This window comes from Schistosoma haematobium, chromosome 4 (genome assembly GCF_000699445.3).
Source record: "Schistosoma haematobium chromosome 4, whole genome shotgun sequence".
NCBI lineage: Eukaryota > Metazoa > Platyhelminthes > Trematoda > Strigeidida > Schistosomatidae > Schistosoma > Schistosoma haematobium.
The window spans coordinates 23,399,381-23,420,407 of NC_067199.1; the positions used below are offsets into that span (position 1 = coordinate 23,399,381).

The 21,027-nt window shown below is 37.8% G+C and overlaps 1 protein-coding gene across 2 annotated transcripts in view; it reads left to right on the top strand.

Moving 5' to 3' along the window:
- Positions 1-21,027, top strand: part of CD9_1 (cd9 antigen) — a 48,064-nt gene that overhangs the window by 14,807 nt on the left and 12,230 nt on the right. Inside the window, exons 5-6 of one of the 2 annotated variants that reach the window (XM_051216009.1) lie at positions 269-373; positions 9,695-14,859. In XM_051216009.1, coding sequence (XP_051066556.1) covers positions 269-373; positions 9,695-9,859 — 270 coding nt within the window. In that variant the 3' untranslated portion in view covers positions 9,860-14,859. The remainder of the gene's footprint in view (positions 1-268; positions 374-9,694; positions 14,860-21,027) is intronic. The other variant, XM_035729829.2, reaches the window with a different exon arrangement.

Genomic DNA, 21,027 nt, shown 5'->3' on the forward strand with positions numbered 1-21,027 from the left:
GTAGCTAGGGAAGTTATCAAATTGTGTTTCAGTCTATAAAATTCGTAATTTTGATTTGAAGTGAAAAATAAACCTAAACAATGAAACTATTTAGTTTAATTAGACTGCTTTCTAAAATGTATATCAACTTTACAGGTCCTTGATTAAATATTTACTCAAGAAGATATTAAATTTATTAACAGTTTAATGTATACTGTTGAATAATGAAAATATTTCTATTAATATATTAGAAGTATTATTATTCTGATATAACGTTTCATTTTCATAGGTGAATCATTACATGTATCGTTATTTAGAAGAACAAGTGACTCGATATCGTGAAACGGAACCAGAAAATGAAAGTACAAAATTAATGGATTTTATACAAAAGAAAGTGAGTTACATAAATTGAATATAGATTGACATACATTTTAAATTAATGGTATCTATTTTTTGTTGTATTTTTACATATAAAACTTCCTGTTCAATCAATCTTAGAAAAAATTACAATAAGTGTATCTGAATGGTAAATGACTCACCAGTTTACGTTAAAACTTCGTAAGTTTCAAAATAATGATTTCATTTAGAGAAATGTTGATAGCAAGAAACATTTGTTAAGTATCTCTTTTTGGTTCAAGACTACCGAACATTGTAAATACTTAATTCATTGTGACTTTAGATTGTTGACTTTTGGATCTATTGAAGAGTATGTTATCTCTTTACTATATGATCAGACTTGAATGGTTCACTATTCATACACATCAATTTAGTTTAAAAATGTAGATCAGTGAGTTCGTGATCATTGACCTAATTGTAGTGTACAAAACGATATGATTGAATGTTCATGTGTCGGAAGTACATATCACTTTCCAGTACTACAATTCAAAATACTCTTTAATTCTAAATAATTCTTCACATAACACCAATCTCTTATGAAACATATCTTAGACTAATCAGTTCCTTATAAAATTTCTGTTTCTTCAATTGTAATTATTTTTTTATGAAACATTTGGGTGTTTTTCCAATGGTATTATGCTCTTTGAACTAGATAATTTGATTACAGAGCTTTTATTGTCGTTCTGGACAACATCATTCGTATCTAATTCACGTGGAAGTTAATTTCTCACTTATTCGACAAATGTTATGTTAGTTTATTCTGATAGTGTTGCTTGTGATACATTACTTTTATCAGTTTTATTGTTTTATTTGTTCTTTCCTTCATGAAAGCCCATTAGTTAAGCCTTTTACCACAGACAACATAACATAACCAAAAAGCATCTACCTGACTTGCAAATCTTCATAATGATTCAAGGTAGATGAGAGAAAGTCTTAAACATAGTTTTTACGTTGATTGATTAGATTTCATAAATAAGAAAGTTGATATTCGTTTCTTTCCACAACAGATAAGAAGCCACATTAACCAGTCTTGAAGTGAAAGCCATTACTACTAAACTATTTAAACTATCATTACCCTCTTATAGGACTAAAATGTTTAGTTTACAAATACTGTAAATGCTTTTTGTGTTCACTTAACTCTATCGAGCAATTTATCATAGGATATATTTGTTTGCGAAAATTCTTTACAACGGACTTAATGAACTTATTCCATGAACCATTTTACAATTTAACGGTTACATACATATTAATTATTAGGATAAAGTTAGTATTCTATAAGTTATGTTAAAAACGAATATACACTATATGGACTTTTGAATAATTGATTAAATAATTACTTCTCAATTCCTGTTTTGTAATTTCACGAAACATTACGCAATACGGAAATCATCTTATTAACATATACATGTGATGTTAAATCATGTGATAATAACTTCATTAACATATTTGACATAGAAAGCGTTTGTACTAAGAAATAAAGATTCTAAACTTCTTAGAAATCTAGTCGCTTACTATTATGTTCACCGCTGATGTTATTTTGTTGAAAGCGATCTACCGGTGTCTCTGGAGACAAGTTTCATGATAGTTGGCATTGGTCCCGATCGAAGCTGCTACCTTGACGCGGTGGTCGGGCTTGCCTATCGTGATGACCCAACCGAGCTATATTGGCTGGAACATATGTTCCTGTAGGTTCTACCATGCCGGGCAGGTCGATTGGTGAACGGTAAGACTAAAAGCAGCAACTCAAGGTCTGAGGGCGAAGTCGTACTGCTGACTGTAGAGAGGTGTGACAGCAGTAAGGTGTTTCCCTCGGACAACCAGCATCTACAGCGATGCTGCCTTCCCACAAGGAGGGGTGGGGTTAGAAAAGGTCGACCCTAAAAATGTCACACTTCACCTTACCTCACGGATTTCCGTCTCCGGCGATAAGGCCCTTTGAAGAACGGAGCTGACAGATTAAAAACCTTCCACGAAAAGGCCGTGCGCGACCGGCCTCAAGCAGTTGTCCCTTGGGCTCTGCGGTCACGCTCCCAGGTCGTTAAGACCAACACTAATCCAATTTCCTTTTCAGGTTCCTCAAGATATACTCTTCCACGGTGTGGGCAGCTGGGAAGTGACATCAGCCCTCATACCCGTAACAGCACACGAGACCAAGTTGGTCAGATTCAAATCCTTCCTACACCTCCTAATACCTCTCTTATCTCCATGACTAACCCTCCTCACGTCCCTTTATCACCTCGCACCGCTAGGGCAAACGATTCGAGTACGTTGAACGCTATTCCTGGTCTCCTGAAACCACGCTCTAAACTACACGTAGGGGCTTTTAACGTACGAACACTTTGCCAAATAGGACAGCAGGCTTCCTTAGCTAGGACTTTAGAATCTCGCTCCATCGATGTGTGCTGCGTCTTCGAAACGCGCATACAGGATCCGAGTAGCGTCATTCATTTGACCTCACCATGCCAAAATAAAGAACCGACTCGGTTTACGCTTCGTGTATCTGGAAGCCCTGATTCTGCTTCCCGTGGCCTCGCCGGCGTAGGTATAGCATTGAGTCCTAGGTCAGAACTAGCTCTCTTAGAGTGGATCCCAGTAGACAGTCGTTTGTGCGCTGTCCGACTGAACGGAACAGTAAGGATCCGAAAAGATAGGGACACTCATCGTTGCCTCTTCGTCGTCTCTGCCTATTCTCCCACTGACTGCAGCTCAGATGATGTAAAAGATGAATTTTACAGAAAGCTTTCCGACCTCCGAAAAGCTAAGCGCTCTGATGTAGTAATAGTGGCCGGTGACTTTAATGCTCAAGTAGGTAAACTAAGCGATAGGGAAAGACACCTAGGTGGATCTTATGGTGTCATGGCTCAAAGAACAGATAATGGCGACCGTCTGTTGCAGCTATGCTCAGATAACCACCTGTTCCTTGCAAATACTAACTTTAAGCATAAGGAAAAACATCTTTTAACATGGCGACCCCTAATTCGTCCCAACGTTGGACCCAAATAGATCACATCGCTATCAGCCACCGATGGAGGGGCTCGATAGAAGGCTGTCGCTCATTCTGGAGCACATGCTTAGATTCAGATCATGCTCTAGTACGAGCGCGTATCTGTCTGCATCTTACTGGATGTAAGAAAGACGCTGCAAGTAAACCTCTTAGGGTCCTACTTAATGATAGTCAAGCTAAGAGTATATTTCAGGAACAACTAGGAAAACAGTTAGGCAGCCATGTATGTGATGCCCACCCCGAGGCAGCATGGAATGATATCTGAAAAGCTGTCGAAACAGCAGTGATATCTGCCAGTAAGGTAACCCGTAAGGTTAGGGAGCAACACTGGATCTCAGCAGCATCTACCGCACTGATAGATGCTCGGAAACTCATTCCACTTGGCTCTGAACATAATGAAGAGCGGAGTCAGCTTAAGCGCAAGCTGACAAGAAGTTTACGCAATGATCGCGAACAGTGGTGGGTAGCGAAAGCAAGAGAGATGGAAAAGGCAGCGGCAATAGGTAATAGCAGACAATTGTTCAGACTTGTTAAGGAAACCGGTATTAGGAAACCGACTGTTAGCGAAACACTCTCAGAGAAATATGGACATATTATACATTCTCAATCCAGGAGATTGGATCGATGGGCAGAACACTTTAGGGATCAGTTCAACTGGCCTTCAGCCACACTTCGGTTTCCCACGATCTCCAGTCAACCTGAATGGCAAGTTAATGTAGGTCCTCCGTCTCTTTACGAAGTTGAAAAAGCCATAGGAAATCTGAAGCGAGGGAGAGCAGCAGGCCCTGACAGGTTTACTCCTGAGATTTTTAAGGATGGTGGTCCAGTATTAGCAGTGAGATTAACTGAGGTCTTAGGTAGAATTTGGGAACTGGACGTAATCCCATCTGACTGGTCTCAATCACTGATTGTGCCAGTCTATAAGAAAGGACAAAAGTCCTCTTGTGACAATCACAGAGGAATCAGTTTGACAAATATAGTGTATAAAATATTAGCCTCAATAATACTTCGACGACTAATCAAAGCTCGTGAAGAGCAGACTAGAGAAAACCAGGCTGGTTTTCGACCTGGACGTGGTTGTATAGACCACATATTCACACTACGTCAGGTTCTAGAACACAGACACACATTCAGACGCCCCACAATCGTAGTATTTCTTGACCTTAAAGCAGCATTGGACTCTGTCGATCGTAAGGTTCTATGGCAGTGTTTGTCACTGAAAGGAGTACCAAAGAAGTACATTAACCTTATAAAGGCTCTCTACTCGAACACAACTGGTCGAGTGAGAGCTTATGGTGAACTGTCATCAGAATTGATTACCTCAAGTGCTTTTCGTCAGGGCTGCCCACTCTCTCCATTCTTGTTCAACTTTGTGGTCGACGTACTATTAGAGATAACACTTTCCTCATCTGACTTTACAGGGGTTGAACTTCTACCGGGAGGTTCACTTGTTGACTTAGAATATGCTGATGACATAGTTTTATTTGGTGAAGACGCTGACAAAATGCAGAGTCTTCTGACCACTCTAAGAAACAATGCAAGCATGTTCGGGATGCGATTCTCTCCCTCGAAATGCAAAATGTTGCTTCAGGATTGGGTTGCATCGACACCCGAACTAGTGATAGGGAGTGAAGTAGTTGAGTGTGTTGACCGCTTCACTTATCTTGGAAGTCTCATCAGCACGGATACGGAAGACTCGACTAGCTTTTACCAACTTGCGTCATTTATGGCGTAGGCGAGATATCCGTCTATCAACCAAAGGACGTGTTTACTGCGCAGCAGTTCGTCCCGTCCTACTTTATGGCAGTGAAACATGGCCGGTAAGAGTAGAGGATATTCGTAGGTTACTAGTACTTGATCATAGGTGTCTTCGAAATATTGCGCGTATATCGTGGGACCATCGAGTAAGTAACACAGTTGTTAGGAAACGGGTATTAGGTAAGGATGGCAAATCAATTGATGAAGTAGCGAAACTTCATCAGTTGAGATGTCTGGGACACGTGTTACGTATGCCCAACGACCGACTACCTCGACGTGCTATGTTCAGTGGTATGTATAGGAGTAGGTTGGAAGAAAGCTAGGGGCGGCCAAACCAAAACATGGCACAAGTCCGTGAAGTCACTGACAAGTGGACTGAGTCATGTTGGTAGGTGTAGACTACCTGGTTGGGACCACGAGATGATAGCAACCGATGGTTAGAGACCCTGAATGACGTGGGTCAAAATCGTTTGCAATGGCCCAGGTGCATCCACTGTCTATGTTTTCCCAAATTCTAATCTTCTGAATTCTTCATGTCCCTTTTTTCCTCTTTCCAAATTTATTTAACTGGATTATACTTGTGGCAAGCCCATTTGACTATTGTATCATTTATCTAGTCATTGTAACTCAGACTCAATTCACTATGTTAATTTCGGTGTGTATGATCGAAAGTATGTCTGTACATTAACTCTTAAGCTATTTTCCTATTGGTTTCAATGTGCAGATAATCGATAATCTATCCACACCCGATTAACTCTCAAATATATATGGATTTTTAACAGACTCACACACTCTCTCTCTCTCTCTGTTTCATCGTGTGGTTGCTCACCGTACGCTTGTGGATTATTATTATTCATTAACAATAAACTATCTCTATAACTGGTGTTCAGGCTTTTTAATAATCTCGAGTAAATTCGCAATTCTACTAGGAGATTAAGCCTACCTAAAATACTCAGTTACGGGATATTATTATTTGGAGTCAGATATTGAGGACATTATCCTCAACATTTTGGTGACCCGCCTTTAGAACGCGCACCATTTTCCTACAAAGTCTGCTGCATTCTCCTCAAGCGTAGCATAAAGAACTTCATATTGGAATTATTATTATAATTAATAATAATCCATTGACAGTCATAATAAATTCACTCATAATATTTTCCCTTCGGAATTATTACTGTATATTCTCATACATATACCCAAAGTGACAATTTTTCTTCTCGGTGAGTCTTATATATTTTTTGTTGTTATTTTTGATTTTTTCATATTGTATATTTCAAACCTCAGTTTATTATTATTATTGCTCCTTCGTACCATGTCAGTTGATAATTCGCTAAGCCTATCATCTAAATCTATTTCCGTGGGTGCCATCTCTGTACCTTTACCTACTTTTAATCCACGAAAGGCTGAACTCTGGTTCGCTCGCTTAGAAAGCTTTTTTGTAGCAAACAAAATCACAAACCAGAGTACGAAATTTAGTTACGCAAATTCTCTGCTGCCAGATGACGTCATTGGACAAGTGCCGGATGTCGTTTTTAAGCCGGATCCTGACTCACCATTCGATTGTCTAAAAAGAGAGGTCATTCGTGTCACATCTCTCACCGACCAACAGACAATTGATCAACTTTTAGCCAACGTGGAGCTAGGTGACAATACACCGTCACAGTTAAAACGCCACATGACAAACTTATTAGGAAATCGTACAGTAGACAAACGTCTACTATATCAATTGTGGCTCAGACGTCTCCCTCAAAACATTCAACAGATACTAACAATTAGAGACGAAGACGTTGATTTTGATAGACTAGCAGACATAGCCGACAGGATTTACGAACGGTCCAAGACTCACCTTGTATCTCAAATCCAATCAAGCTCAGCTGACGAGATCGCCGAGTTACGACGATCAATTGATACCCTTACGAAACAGATAGCTCAGATCCAATTATTGAATGCCTCCCACAGCAAGCGTAGAGGAACATGCACAAGCCGTAGACGACGTAGTCAAGCACTACTAGACACAACATTTGTTGGTACCATAGAACATATGGCAAACAAGCTAGAAAATGTACTCCGCCTTGTAACTTTGCAAGCACACAGAAAAAGGAACGTCAAGACCGTAGGTTAATGACGACTGCACTCACAGACCACAACTTTCAAGACAGTCGTCTATTATATGTTACAGACAAAAGAACCGGCACACAGTTTTTAGTCGACACTGGGGCAGAGGTTAGTGTAGTACCACCTACTGCACTCGAGAAAAACACACCTGACCCCAAACTAAAACTACAAGCTGCAAACAGGTCTGACATCAAGACGTACGGCGAAAGGCGGTTGCAATTAAATTTCGGTCCTAAATCTAATTTTTCCTGGAGTTTCATCATAGCGGACGTCCTCGTTCCTATAATCGGCATTGATTTTCTGCAATTCCACAAAATACTGGTAGACGTCAGAAATAGGAAACTTGTCCTTGCCGAACAGAGTAAGGAAATTAGAGGGATTATATCAAATGAGACTTCCATACATTTATTAGTTAAACCTCATCATGAGAACGACAAATACGTCAATTTACTTAATCAGTTTCCAGATTTATTACGACCGAGTTTCAAACACGACAAACCGACGCATACCGTCGTACACCACATAAAGACAGAGGGTCCACCTGTGTTCGCACGTCCAAGACGCCTTGATCCCTCTCGCCTATCGCAAAGAACGAATTCAACAAAATGATTGAGTTGGGCATCATACGCCCCTCCGATAGTCTGTGGGCATCACCGCTCCATATGGTACCTAAGAAAAACTCTTCCGAAGTTAGACCGTGCGGTGACTATAGAGCTCTCAACAGCCGGACCATACCAGATAGATATCCTCTCCCACATCTGCATGACTTCACTCATAGCCTATCTGATGTGTCGATCTTTTCAAAAATTGATCTCGTCCGTGCTTACCATCACATTCCAATTCATCCAGACGATGTTCCTAAAACAGCCATTACTACCCCCTTTGGACTATACGAATTCGTCCGTATGCCTTTCGGATTAAGGAATGCTGCACAAAGTTTCCAGCGTTTTATTGACCAAGTGGTACGGGGCTTACCGTTTGTGTATGCTTACATAGATGACCTACTTATAGCAAGCAAAGATGAAAATGAACATCTAACTCATCTGAAGATGCTTTTTGAGAAGCTAAATGAGTATGGGTTAGCAGTCAATCCTGACAAATGTGAGTTCGGAAAACAATCCCTCACCTTTTTAGGTCACGTACTTGATAAGCAAGGCATTAAACCAGTTCCTGAGGAAACACAAGCTATCAAAAATTATTCTTTGCCTGATTCATTCAAGAAACTACGACGTTTCCTTGGGATGATCAACTTTTACAGACGTTTTATCCCTAAATGTGCAGACGTAGCAAAACCACTAACTGATTTATTAAGGGGACGAGCTAAATCATTAGCAATGACACCGCAAGCAATTCAAGCATTTGATCAGTTGAAAAGCGCTTTAAGCATAGAGGCATTACTAGCACGACGAAAGGTTGATGCACCTTTAGCAATGATGACCGACGCTTCTAACGTAGCAGTAGGTGCTGTACTTCAGCAACGTGTCAATGAACAATGGCAACCCCTTGCATTTTTCTCAAAAAGGCTAAACGCAACGCAAACAAAATATAGCACATTTGGTAGAGAAATGTTGGCTATCTACTTAGCCATCAAACACTTTCGCTACATGTTAGAAGGCAATTCTTTCACGATATATACTGATCACAAACCCCTAACTAAGTCCTTGATGCACAATCATGATAAATATAGTCCGCGCGAAATTCGTCAACTAGAATTCATTTCACAATTTGCAGCTGATATACGCTATATTAAAGGCAATGCAAATGAGGCAGCAGATGCACTATCGAGATTAAATATCAATACCTTCTCGATCCCTGATATAGACTATCAAGAAATGGCAAAGCATCAAAAGCTCGATACGGAGCTACAAAAGCTTTTGCAGTCTAAGGAAACGAAATTATTATTTCAAAACATCCCCATAAACAACAAGGACACCTTAACTTGTGATACCTCAACAGGTAAAACTTGCCCTTTTGTACCTTACGGTATGAGACGAAATATTTTTGAGAAAAAACAGACAACTGTAAAACCGTCTAAACCTGCAGCAGAGCAAGCACCATTCAAACTACCTGCAACAAGCAACACTTCAAATCAAAGTTCAGCAGCAGCACAAACTACAACAAGATCAGGAAGAAGAGTACATTGGCCAGATAGGTATGTAGCAACCACCATATTTATCTAGACCAAATCCTGAGACTACTCTTATAACACATAAAAATCCTACTTTATTTTGATTACTATTTTTTTTATTGGCCCCACGGATCATCATTATGCTTACATTTTAACTTTATACAATTCATTAATGTTAAATATACACTTGTATATACATGATATGAAACGTTTCAACACACAAGCTGTTATTACAATTTTACGCTTACTCATCATATTGAGTTGTACTTTCATTTTAAAAACAGTTCCGTTCTTTATCTCTTTGTCGAACATAGATGTTAATCCAATTTTTGTGGTACATAAAAACATCAATGTTCTGGATGGGAGCTTATGTGGCAAGCCCATTTGACTATTGTATCATTTATCTAGTCATTGTAACTCAGACTCAATTCACTATGTTAATTTCGGTGTGTATGATCGAAAGTATGTCTGTACATTAACTCTTAAGCTATTTTCCTATTGGTTTCAATGTGCAGATAATCGATAATCTATCCACACCCGATTAACTCTCAAATATATATGGATTTTTAACAGACTCACACACTCTCTCTCTCTCTCTGTTTCATCGTGTGGTTGCTCACCGTACGCTTGTGGATTATTATTATTCATTAACAATAAACTATCTCTATAACTGGTGTTCAGGCTTTTTAATAATCTCGAGTAAATTCGCAATTCTACTAGGAGATTAAGCCTACCTAAAATACTCAGTTACGGGATATTATTATTTGGAGTCAGATATTGAGGACATTATGCTCAACATACTCTTTAAATAACATCTCCAAACCGTAATCTCCCCGATTACTGCTTATACTCTTATTACCTCTACGTCTACGGGATTTGAATCGACAACTGCATCTCTGTGCTAATGTGGTGTGGCAACTCGAACTGATGTACGTACGTACGAAGTTCTACGTTGTTACTGACTGACTGACTGACTGAGTTGGCATTGGTCAGCAAAACAATATTTACAGTCTCTTCGGAATATTGGAATACGTGTCAGGTAATATCAATCAAGCAATGCCTGACTTCCTGTAGAAATAAAACATCTACAGTGTTGAGGGAACCAATGTTGATCCGAACTATGGAATAAATAATCATGTAATTGGTTACTACTCAGTAGCTGAACAGTCCACATTTTCGGTGGCCCCTAACTGAAAAAACTACACCTCTCAGCAGTCAGTTAATAATCATCAGTATAAAAATTTTCACAGATTGAACTCATGAGTCAGTTGAAGCTAGACCACCGTTGAAAACCTGGAAGCACTGGACGGCCGTTTCGTCCTAGTATGGGACTCCTCAGCAGTGCGCATCCACGACCCGGGGCTCGAACCCAGGACCTACTGGCTTCGCGCGCGAGCACTTAACCATTAGACCACTGAGCCGGCATCCAACGGTGTTAATGTCTAACTTCAACCAATCCACGAAGTTGCGCTACCGTACACCATTGTCTTCAGTGAGTTCCTATCTCACAACAGACCTGGTTGAACTCCACTGGTAACGACTTCTCACTAGAACTCCAGAAGTGTCTCCTGAAGTCAGTCACTAGTGAGCAGGTGATTATTATTATCAGAATGTGTTTTGTGGAGATTTTTAGAAATTTTCACAGATTGAACTCATGAGTCAGTTGAAGCTAGAGTTCAACTGTGAGTTCAATCTATGAAATTTTCTAAAAATCTCCACAAAACACATCAGTATAGAGGAAATTTCTTCGGGCGGCGTGAATACCTCAGTGAGATTACAGGCATACCTTGCTGACGAGTGACAACTATCAAGAAACCAAGTTCAAGCAATATTTCCTGTCGACTACCTCCAACCACCACCTTAAAGTTGTAAACTGTCTACTAAACTAATTTGGTCAGATAATATAACTACATTTTTAACCCAGCGATTCATTGTTGCAAATAGTCTAGTTTTATGTGCTAGTCCCTGTCTTATCAATAATACTACTATTGGCCGGTTCTGAATCCAGCTACTGAAGAGACATCACTCTCTCTAATGTCGGAACAGGCCTTTGTATTAACATTGAACAAGTATGGACTTTAGATGAAGTAAGGTGTATACACAAACATTCATTAAAAAGGGTCATTGACGTTTTCCATAAATAAATTTAGGGATCCAGTGGTAATCTGTAAGTCGAATAAAATAATAAGGAGATAATTTAATGCGTCGATTAATATACCTGTCGAATGATTATAGTTTCGTGATCGCTGCGTAGATTTTATCCTGTTTTCCATAGTGAAGTTCAGTCTTATGTTGATTACTTCCCAATGATTCTTTAGTTAACATTAGATTATAAGATACAAAAACGGTTTCAACTAGGTTAGTTCAAGATGTCATTGGATTTCTTGGATAAAAGTGTTAATTTTGACTAGTATTTTGAGTAAGCTGAGACATTGCGAAAGAAATGAAGATGATGTAACAGCCCTAGGAATAATGTATATATATATATATATTATTATTATTAACTAGAGCACTACTTATGTCTTATCCAGTTGTAGCCTAATCATTCGTCGGATAATGTTAAGATGAGACGAATACGTGCGGTTAACAAACTTTAGAAGCTTAGTTTTTTTAAGAGTAGGTTAGTGTTTATATTGTTAATGTACACTTTTTAGGCATTTAGTTTATGGGATTTCTACAGTCTCCTAATTGTATACATCCATTTGACTTTTAACTGTCGTTACATCGTTTCCTTTTCCAAAATCATTGTAATTTAATTAAAAACCTGTAATTCACATTTGTTCTAGTTAGGTATGCATCTTGATTTCTTGATTATGTTGTGTTTTGGTCCCACAATTTATGTATATCATACATTTTATTAAGCTAATATATAAAGGGGGCACAATGGCTATTTATTTTTCGTGTCCTGGTTGGGGCTTTGGGACCTAGAAATTCTGGACAGTTTGATAAGCATTAGCATATCAGATCACTGAGTCAGAAGGCATCAGTGTTATTTATTCAAACATAGCTGACCAGGGTTATATCAAATAAGGTTTACTGTCTTTCCGTGTTCACCTCCATTTTTATTTTTCTCATAATCTAATAAGTTGTGTATCCTGTAACAAGTTTTAAGTCCAGTTTCTGGTTCGTAACATAAATAGGCAATATTCAATGTCGTCATACATAAACAATGTGAAAATCTAGCTTTTCAAAACATTTTCTGTCTTTAAATTTAAAGCGGTTAGAAATTTCAATTGTAAGATAAAAGGCTATTTTACTGGATTATCGATGACAATTCGTAGTGGAATCGATTGCGCACGTTTCGCTCTATGTAGGACTCATCGGTTACATGAATTGTCATCTCACTTTTGTTAAATTACACCAAGGCAAGTTCTTTTGGTTAATGGATAAATAATATTTGTCCACTTTACTGATAATTATTATACAGACGGAGTGATCAATGACTGTATGTGATTGCACGGTCGACGGGTTATCTAGAAAACTTAGTTACAAAAGTACGGATAATATTGATTCATATTTATAAAAATATCATGTGTCCTAGATACAGATTAGTTACACATAAGAATATGTGAACAAGTTGTTGCCTATCTCATTTACTACTCCCATGTAGATAGTTATTTTTTATGCAAAATACGATTTTATTGCTTAGTATTAAACCTGGATTTTAATGATTTTATTATCTGTCAAATATAATTTCCATGTTACACTTTTAAGACAGCATGCAGGAATCTTAGTGAATTTATTTATTGATAAAATCACTTTGGCTTACCATTATGAAATATATATCTATTTGGGATTTGCTATAATTAGTTATGATCACGTGATCACAACGAAACTTGATTAAATGTTTAATAAAGATCATACCGCATTAATGATCTAGATTTTGTTGTAGTAACAATTGCAGCCTGAGTGGGAGAAGAACAAGACGGTTGTCTAGTTTGGTTTTAAAATGCAGTCATTTTATAATATCACAGATAATGGTATGCTCAAGGCTATTGGGAACACAATTAGCTGGTAAAATAAAATATTATTCAGCCAATCAAAATCAACTGTTCAACGCGATTAACAATAAAATCAATACTGTTCAAATGACTAGGTAGGGGTATCATATAAGTTGATTTTTACTCTAAGTGAATAATAGTGAGTCATTTATCTTGAATATCCAGCATGTATCCGAGTTATTGAAATGTTATGGAATCTGATTGACCTAAAATTTGAATGTTTTGACGACATATCGTTGGACCAGATATCAGTTATTTTATTACTATTGTTTTTTATGCTTGACTTAAATGTATATTGCCAATGTATTTGAAAGTGTTAGAGAAATCGTGTCCAAACTGCAGCTCAAGCGAAAGTTATTTCATTCTATGCTAATTTAGGAAACATGACAATGGTGGACTAATACATTTACTATGTACCGTTATTTAGTCACTAGTTTCTGGATGGAAATATTGGAATGAAATGAAAGTGTATTGAAACAGATCATAATTAAATGACTAGTTAACTGAATTAGTGTATTTATTATCACGCCTACTGGTACATACCTCAAATGATGATTGAAGTCATCAAAAGATCAAATCCCGACGGTATTTAAATCTGTCAAGTTTATAATAAATTTATCAGCCAACATCATGTGAGTAAGAGTATCTTAATAAATGATGAAAAAACTGAAAATCTAAGCCATCAAAAAAATATCAATGCAAGTTTCTTTCATTTCTGAATATCTCATAGTTTTCCTTGCAAAATAATACAAAGTATCTCATAAATGTTGATTACAACAATGATAAGTACAAATTTTAATCTGTTCTCTTGGTAAAAACGCTTGGTTTATTTCCTTCTTTCTGTAACTCAGATCAAATTGACCTATTTAACTCGTAGGTGAAAGTTACTTAGAAGAACTAAACAATTTTGAATAAATCGACGGTTTGATTTCTTGTTCATAATCACATTCTTGCCAAAAATTTAACAAAGAAAAGAAATATGTTTCCAGATTTAATTTATCAAATAGATTTGTTAACTATGTGAATAACTTTCAATCAGCCAGCTACAACTTATGTCCAGGCACATATATACATCAGTACAAGTTACCACACCTCATTAGCACAACAAGATGAACACCGAACCCGTAGAAGTAGTTACTTCAATGGTGGTAATATACAAAAGAAAGATTGCATTTCTTAACATAATATTTTAACTTCATTTACCTACAAAATAAAGACAATTTGTCCGTTGAGTTATAAACTCACTAGCAGATAACCCTCAGCTGGCTCTCTCAATTCACTCATCAAATATTGATATCAAGTTTATTCTTTTCTTTGAATATAAAATGTAAATTATTATTAATGTTTTACTGTTTGTTCTCGGTTTTTGTTTTGTTTCTTAGTTCGGTTGTTGCGGTGTTACTTCAGCAGCTGATTATGGCACAAGATCCCCACCTAAAAGTTGTACAGTAACAAAATCTATCCAGTCATATTCTAGGGTAAGTTATCTTTCTTTTTGTTGTTGCTTTAAACCGACGGATATTTTTATTTCGAAAATATATCTCTAGTTGTAAAATAATTTCTATTAACCTTAACCGATATGAACACAAATTATTTCGTTTAACATCGGTCGATTAAACTGATTGACTAATAATATATACAACTTTAGTGGTTAAATAACCTTTAAGATAAAATTGGACTGAAACTAATGAACTTTTGTCAACTTTTAAAAACGATGAGGCCTTCGGTGATTTCTAATTTTGAACGACTGGGATTCTACTACAAACAGGATACAATTTGAACATGATAAACCAGGAGACTAGCACACATCACTTCAGCAGTTATACCGATACAAAAGGATACAGTGACAAGTTAGGGGTACAGGAGAAAGCTTACCATTCAACAAAATCAAATTAATAATAATAATTTATATATTCCGAAAATAATAATTACAGAATTCACGCCAGTTTACAGGCATGATCAATTTGATATAAACAGTAACATTAGATGCACAGAACAAACATGTGATAGAAGAAAGTTTTAAGTATACTAGTTCAGTAATTGTTTAGGTAGTACATGTATTACAGAGATCCAATTCATCAGCCGAGAACTTTGAATTTTTCTTAAATGGACAGTGTTGAGGATAATGTCCTCAATATCTGACTCCAAATAATAATATCCCGTAACTGAGTATTTTAGGTAGGCTTAATCTCCTAGTAGAATTGCGAATTTACTCGAGATTATTAAAAAGCCTGAACACCAGTTATAGAGATAGTTTATTGTTAATGAATAATAATAATCCACAAGCGTACGGTGAGCAACCACACGATGAAACAGAGAGAGAGAGAGTGTGTGAGTCTGTTAAAAATCCATATATATTTGAGAGTTAATCGGGTGTGGATAGATTATCGATTATCTGCACATTGAAACCAATAGGAAAATAGCTTAAGAGTTAATGTACAGACATACTTTCGATCATACACACCGAAATTAACATAGTGAATTGAGTCTGAGTTACAATGACTAGATAAATGATACAATAGTGAAATGGGCTTGCCACATAAGCTCCCATCCAGAACATTGATGTTTTTATGTACCACAAAAAATTGGATTAACATCTATGTTCGACAAAGAGATAAAGAACGGAACTGTTTTTAAAATGAAAGTACAACTCAATATGATGAGTAAGCGTAAAATTGTAATAACAGCTTGTGTGTTGAAACGTTTCATATCATGTATATACAAGTGTATATTTAACATTAATGAATTGTATAAAGTTAAAATGTAAGCATAATGATGATCCGTGGGGCCAATAAAAAAAATAGTAATCAAAATAAAGTAGGATTTTTATGTGTTATAAGAGTAGTCTCAGGATTTGGTCTAGATAAATATGGTGGTTGCTACATACCTATCTGGCCAATGTACTCTTCTTCCTGATCTTGTTGTAGTTTGTGCTGCTGCTGAACTTTGATTTGAAGTGTTGCTTGTTGCAGGTAGTTTGAATGGTGCTTGCTCTGCTGCAGGTTTAGACGGTTTTACAGTTGTCTGTTTTTCAGTGTTCTCTAAAAATGCTGGTTTTACTCTATCGATGCTAACTGTATCATGTTTACCTGCTCTTTCCACTGTAACCGTTTTAGTGTCCTTTCGGATGATTTTAAAAGGGCCGTCGTAAGGAGTCTGTAACGGCTGTCGTACTCTATCATTTCTGACGAATACATGTGAGCATTTATCTAGTTCGTTGGGTACGAATGATTTCACCTTTTGGGTTCGTGGTTTAACGGACCTAATGGATTCCATCTGCTGTTTTAATTGTTGTACGTAGTTGGTTATATCTGCTGGAATATCTGTTGCACGGTCAAAAAATTCATCAGGCAAACGTAACGTTGTTCCATAAACCAACTCAGCAGCACAACAACCGAGGTCTTGTTTGATGGTTGAGCGAATGCCTAATAGTATCAAAGGAAGCTTGATATCCCATTTATAATCTCCTCGTGCGGCCGTCAAAGAGGCTTTTAACTGTCTATGGAATCTTTCTATCACTCCATTAGCAGACGGATGAAAAGCAGTGGTTCTAATTCTCTTTGTACCGAAAGTATCTGTAAGTTGCTGAAATAGTTTGCTTTCGAATTGCGTTCCACGGTCGGTCGTAATTGTTGTAGGGACACCGAAGTTTGTAATCCAGTGTTTCACCAGCTTCTTCGCCACTGTTGATGCTGACGTGTCTTTTAACGGAACAGCTATGGGCCATCTCGTAAATCTATCTATACATGTTAGTATATGCGTGTAACCATTAGGAATTGGTAACGGTCCAACAATGTCGATATGAATATGGTCGAACCTAGCGCTAGCGGCGGGAAAAATTCCGGTAGGAGATATGATGTGCCTATGTACTTTTGACTTTTGGCATTGAACGCATTCCCGTGACCATTTTCGTACGTCTGTGTTTATTTTTGGCCATACAAATCTATCTGTGACAAGCTTTACAGTGGCTTTTATACCTGGATGAGATATATTGTGTAATTTCTCAAAAATATTTCGTCTCATACCGTAAGGTACAAAAGGGCAAGTTTTACCTGTTGAGGTATCACAAGTTAAGGTGTCCTTGTTGTTTATGGGGATGTTTTGGAATAATAATTTCGTTTCCTTAGACTGCAAAAGCTTTTGTAGCTCCGTATCGAGCTTTTGATGCTTTGCCATTCCTTGATAGTCTATATCAGGGATCGAGAAGGTATTGATATTTAATCTCGATAGTGCATCTGCTGCCTCATTTGCATTGCCTTTAATATAGCGTATATCAGCTGCAAATTGTGAAATGAATTCTAGTTGACGAATTTCGCGCGGACTATATTTATCATGATTGTGCATCAAGGACTTAGTTAGGGGTTTGTGATCAGTATATATCGTGAAAGAATTGCCTTCTAACATGTAGCGAAAGTGTTTGATGGCTAAGTAGATAGCCAACATTTCTCTACCGAATGTGCTATATTTTGTTTGCGTTGCGTTTAGCCTTTTTGAGAAAAATGCAAGGGGTTGCCATTGTTCATTGACACGTTGCTGAAGTACAGCACCTACTGCTACGTTAGAAGCGTCGGTCATCATTGCTAAAGGTGCATCAACCTTTCGTCGTGCTAGTAATGCCTCTATGCTTAAAGCGCTTTTCAACTGATCAAATGCTTGAATTGCTTGCGGTGTCATTGCTAATGATTTAGCTCGTCCCCTTAATAAATCAGTTAGTGGTTTTGCTACGTCTGCACATTTAGGGATAAAACGTCTGTAAAAGTTGATCATCCCAAGGAAACGTCGTAGTTTCTTGAATGAATCAGGCAAAGAATAATTTTTGATAGCTTGTGTTTCCTCAGGAACTGGTTTAATGCCTTGCTTATCAAGTACGTGACCTAAAAAGGTGAGGGATTGTTTTCCGAACTCACATTTGTCAGGATTGACTGCTAACCCATACTCATTTAGCTTCTCAAAAGCATCTTCAGATGAGTTAGATGTTCATTTTCATCTTTGCTTGCTATAAGTAGGTCATCTATGTAAGCATACACAAACGGTAAGCCCCGTACCACTTGGTCAATAAAACGCTGGAAACTTTGTGCAGCATTCCTTAATCCGAAAGGCATACGGACGAATTCGTATAGTCCAAAGGGGGTAGTAATGGCTGTTTTAGGAACATCGTCTGGATGAATTGGAATGTGATGGTAAGCACGGACGAGATCAATTTTTGAAAAGATCGACACATCAGATAGGCTATGAGTGAAGTCATGCAGATGTGGGAGAGGATATCTATCTGGTATGGTCCGGCTGTTGAGAGCTCTATAGTCACCGCACGGTCTAACTTCGGAAGAGTTTTTCTTAGGTACCATATGGAGCGGTGATGCCCACAGACTATCGGAGGGGCGTATGATGCCCAACTCAATCATTTTGTTGAATTCGTTCTTTGCGATAGGCGAGAGGGATCAAGGCGTCTTGGACGTGCGAACACAGGTGGACCCTCTGTCTTTATGTGGTGTACGACGGTATGCGTCGGTTTGTCGTGTTTGAAACTCGGTCGTAATAAATCTGGAAACTGATTAAGTAAATTGACGTATTTGTCGTTCTCATGATGAGGTTTAACTAATAAATGTATGGAAGTCTCATTTGATATAATCCCTCTAATTTCCTTACTCTGTTCGGCAAGGACAAGTTTCCTATTTCTGACGTCTACCAGTATTTTGTGGAATTGCAGAAAATCAATGCCGATTATAGGAACGAGGACGTCCGCTATGATGAAACTCCAGGAAAAATTAGATTTAGGACCGAAATTTAATTGCAACCGCCTTTCGCCGTACGTCTTGATGTCAGACCTGTTTGCAGCTTGTAGTTTTAGTTTGGGGTCAGGTGTGTTTTTCTCGAGTGCAGTAGGTGGTACTACACTAACCTCTGCCCCAGTGTCGACTAAAAACTGTGTGCCGGTTCTTTTGTCTGTAACATATAATAGACGACTGTCTTGAAAGTTGTGGTCTGTGAGTGCAGTCGTCATTAACCTACGGTCTTGACGTTCCTTTTTCTGTGTGCTTGCAAAGTTACAAGGCGGAGTACATTTTCTAGCTTGTTTGCCATATGTTCTATGGTACCAACAAATGTTGTGTCTAGTAGTGCTTGGACTACGTCGTCTACGGCTTGTGCATGTTCCTCTACGCTTGCTGTGGGAGGCATTCAATAATTGGATCTGAGCTATCTGTTTCGTAAGGGTATCAATTGATCGTCGTAACTCGGCGATCTCGTCAGCTGAGCTTGATTGGATTTGAGATACAAGGTGAGTCTTGGACCGTTCGTAAATTCTGTCGGCTATGTCTGCTAGTCTATCAAAATCAACGTCTTCGTCTCTAATTGTTAGTATCTGTTGAATGTTTTGAGGGAGACGTCTGAGCCACAATTGATATAGTAGACGTTTGTCTACTGTACGATTTCCTAATAAGTTTGTCATGTGGCGTTTTAACTGTGACGGTGTATTGTCACCTAGCTCCACGTTGGCTAAAAGTTGATCAATTGTCTGTTGGTCGGTGAGAGATGTGACACGAATGACCTCTCTTTTTAGACAATCGAATGGTGAGTCAGGATCCGGCTTAAAAACGACATCCGGCACTTGTCCAATGACGTCATCTGGCAGCAGAGAATTTGCGTAACTAAATTTCGTACTCTGGTTTGTGATTTTGTTTGCTACAAAAAAGCTTTCTAAGCGAGCGAACCAGAGTTCAGCCTTTCGTGGATTAAAAGTAGGTAAAGGTACAGAGATGGCACCCACGGAAATAGATTTAGATGATAGGCTTAGCGAATTATCAACTGACATGGTACGAAGGAGCAATAATAATAATAAACTGAGGTTTGAAATATACAATATGAAAAAATCAAAAATAACAACAAAAAATATATAAGACTCACCGAGAAGAAAAATTGTCACTTTGGGTATATGTATGAGAATATACAGTAATAATTCCGAAGGGAAAATATTATGAGTGAATTTATTATGACTGTCAATGGATTATTATTAATTATAATAATAATTCCAATATGAAGTTCTTTATGCTACGCTTGAGGAGAATGCAGCAGACTTTGTAGGAAAATGGTGCGCGTTCTAAAGGCGGGTCACCAAAATGTTGAGGATAATGTCCTCAATATCTGACTCCAAATAATAATATCCCGTAACTGAGTATTTTAGGTAGGCTTAATCTCCTAGTAGAATTGCGAATTTACTCGAGATTATTAAAAAGCCTGAACACCAGTTATAGAGATAGTTTATTGTTAATGAATAATAATAATCCACAAGCGTACGGTGAGCAACCACACGATGAAACAGAGAGAGAGAGAGTGTGTGAGTCTGTTAAAAATCCATATATATTTGAGAGTTAATCGGGTGTGGATAGATTATCGATTATCTGCACATTGAAACCAATAGGAAAATAGCTTAAGAGTTAATGTACAGACATACTTTCGATCATACACACCGAAATTAACATAGTGAATTGAGTCTGAGTTACAATGACTAGATAAATGATACAGTAGTCAAATGGGCTTGCCACAACAGTCTGTTGATTTATGAATGGTGTAATTAAGGTTATTTCGTGTGCCAGATCGAGTTACTGATAGTTATGTACTAGAGAAATTAAAACGAAAACAGAGATCAC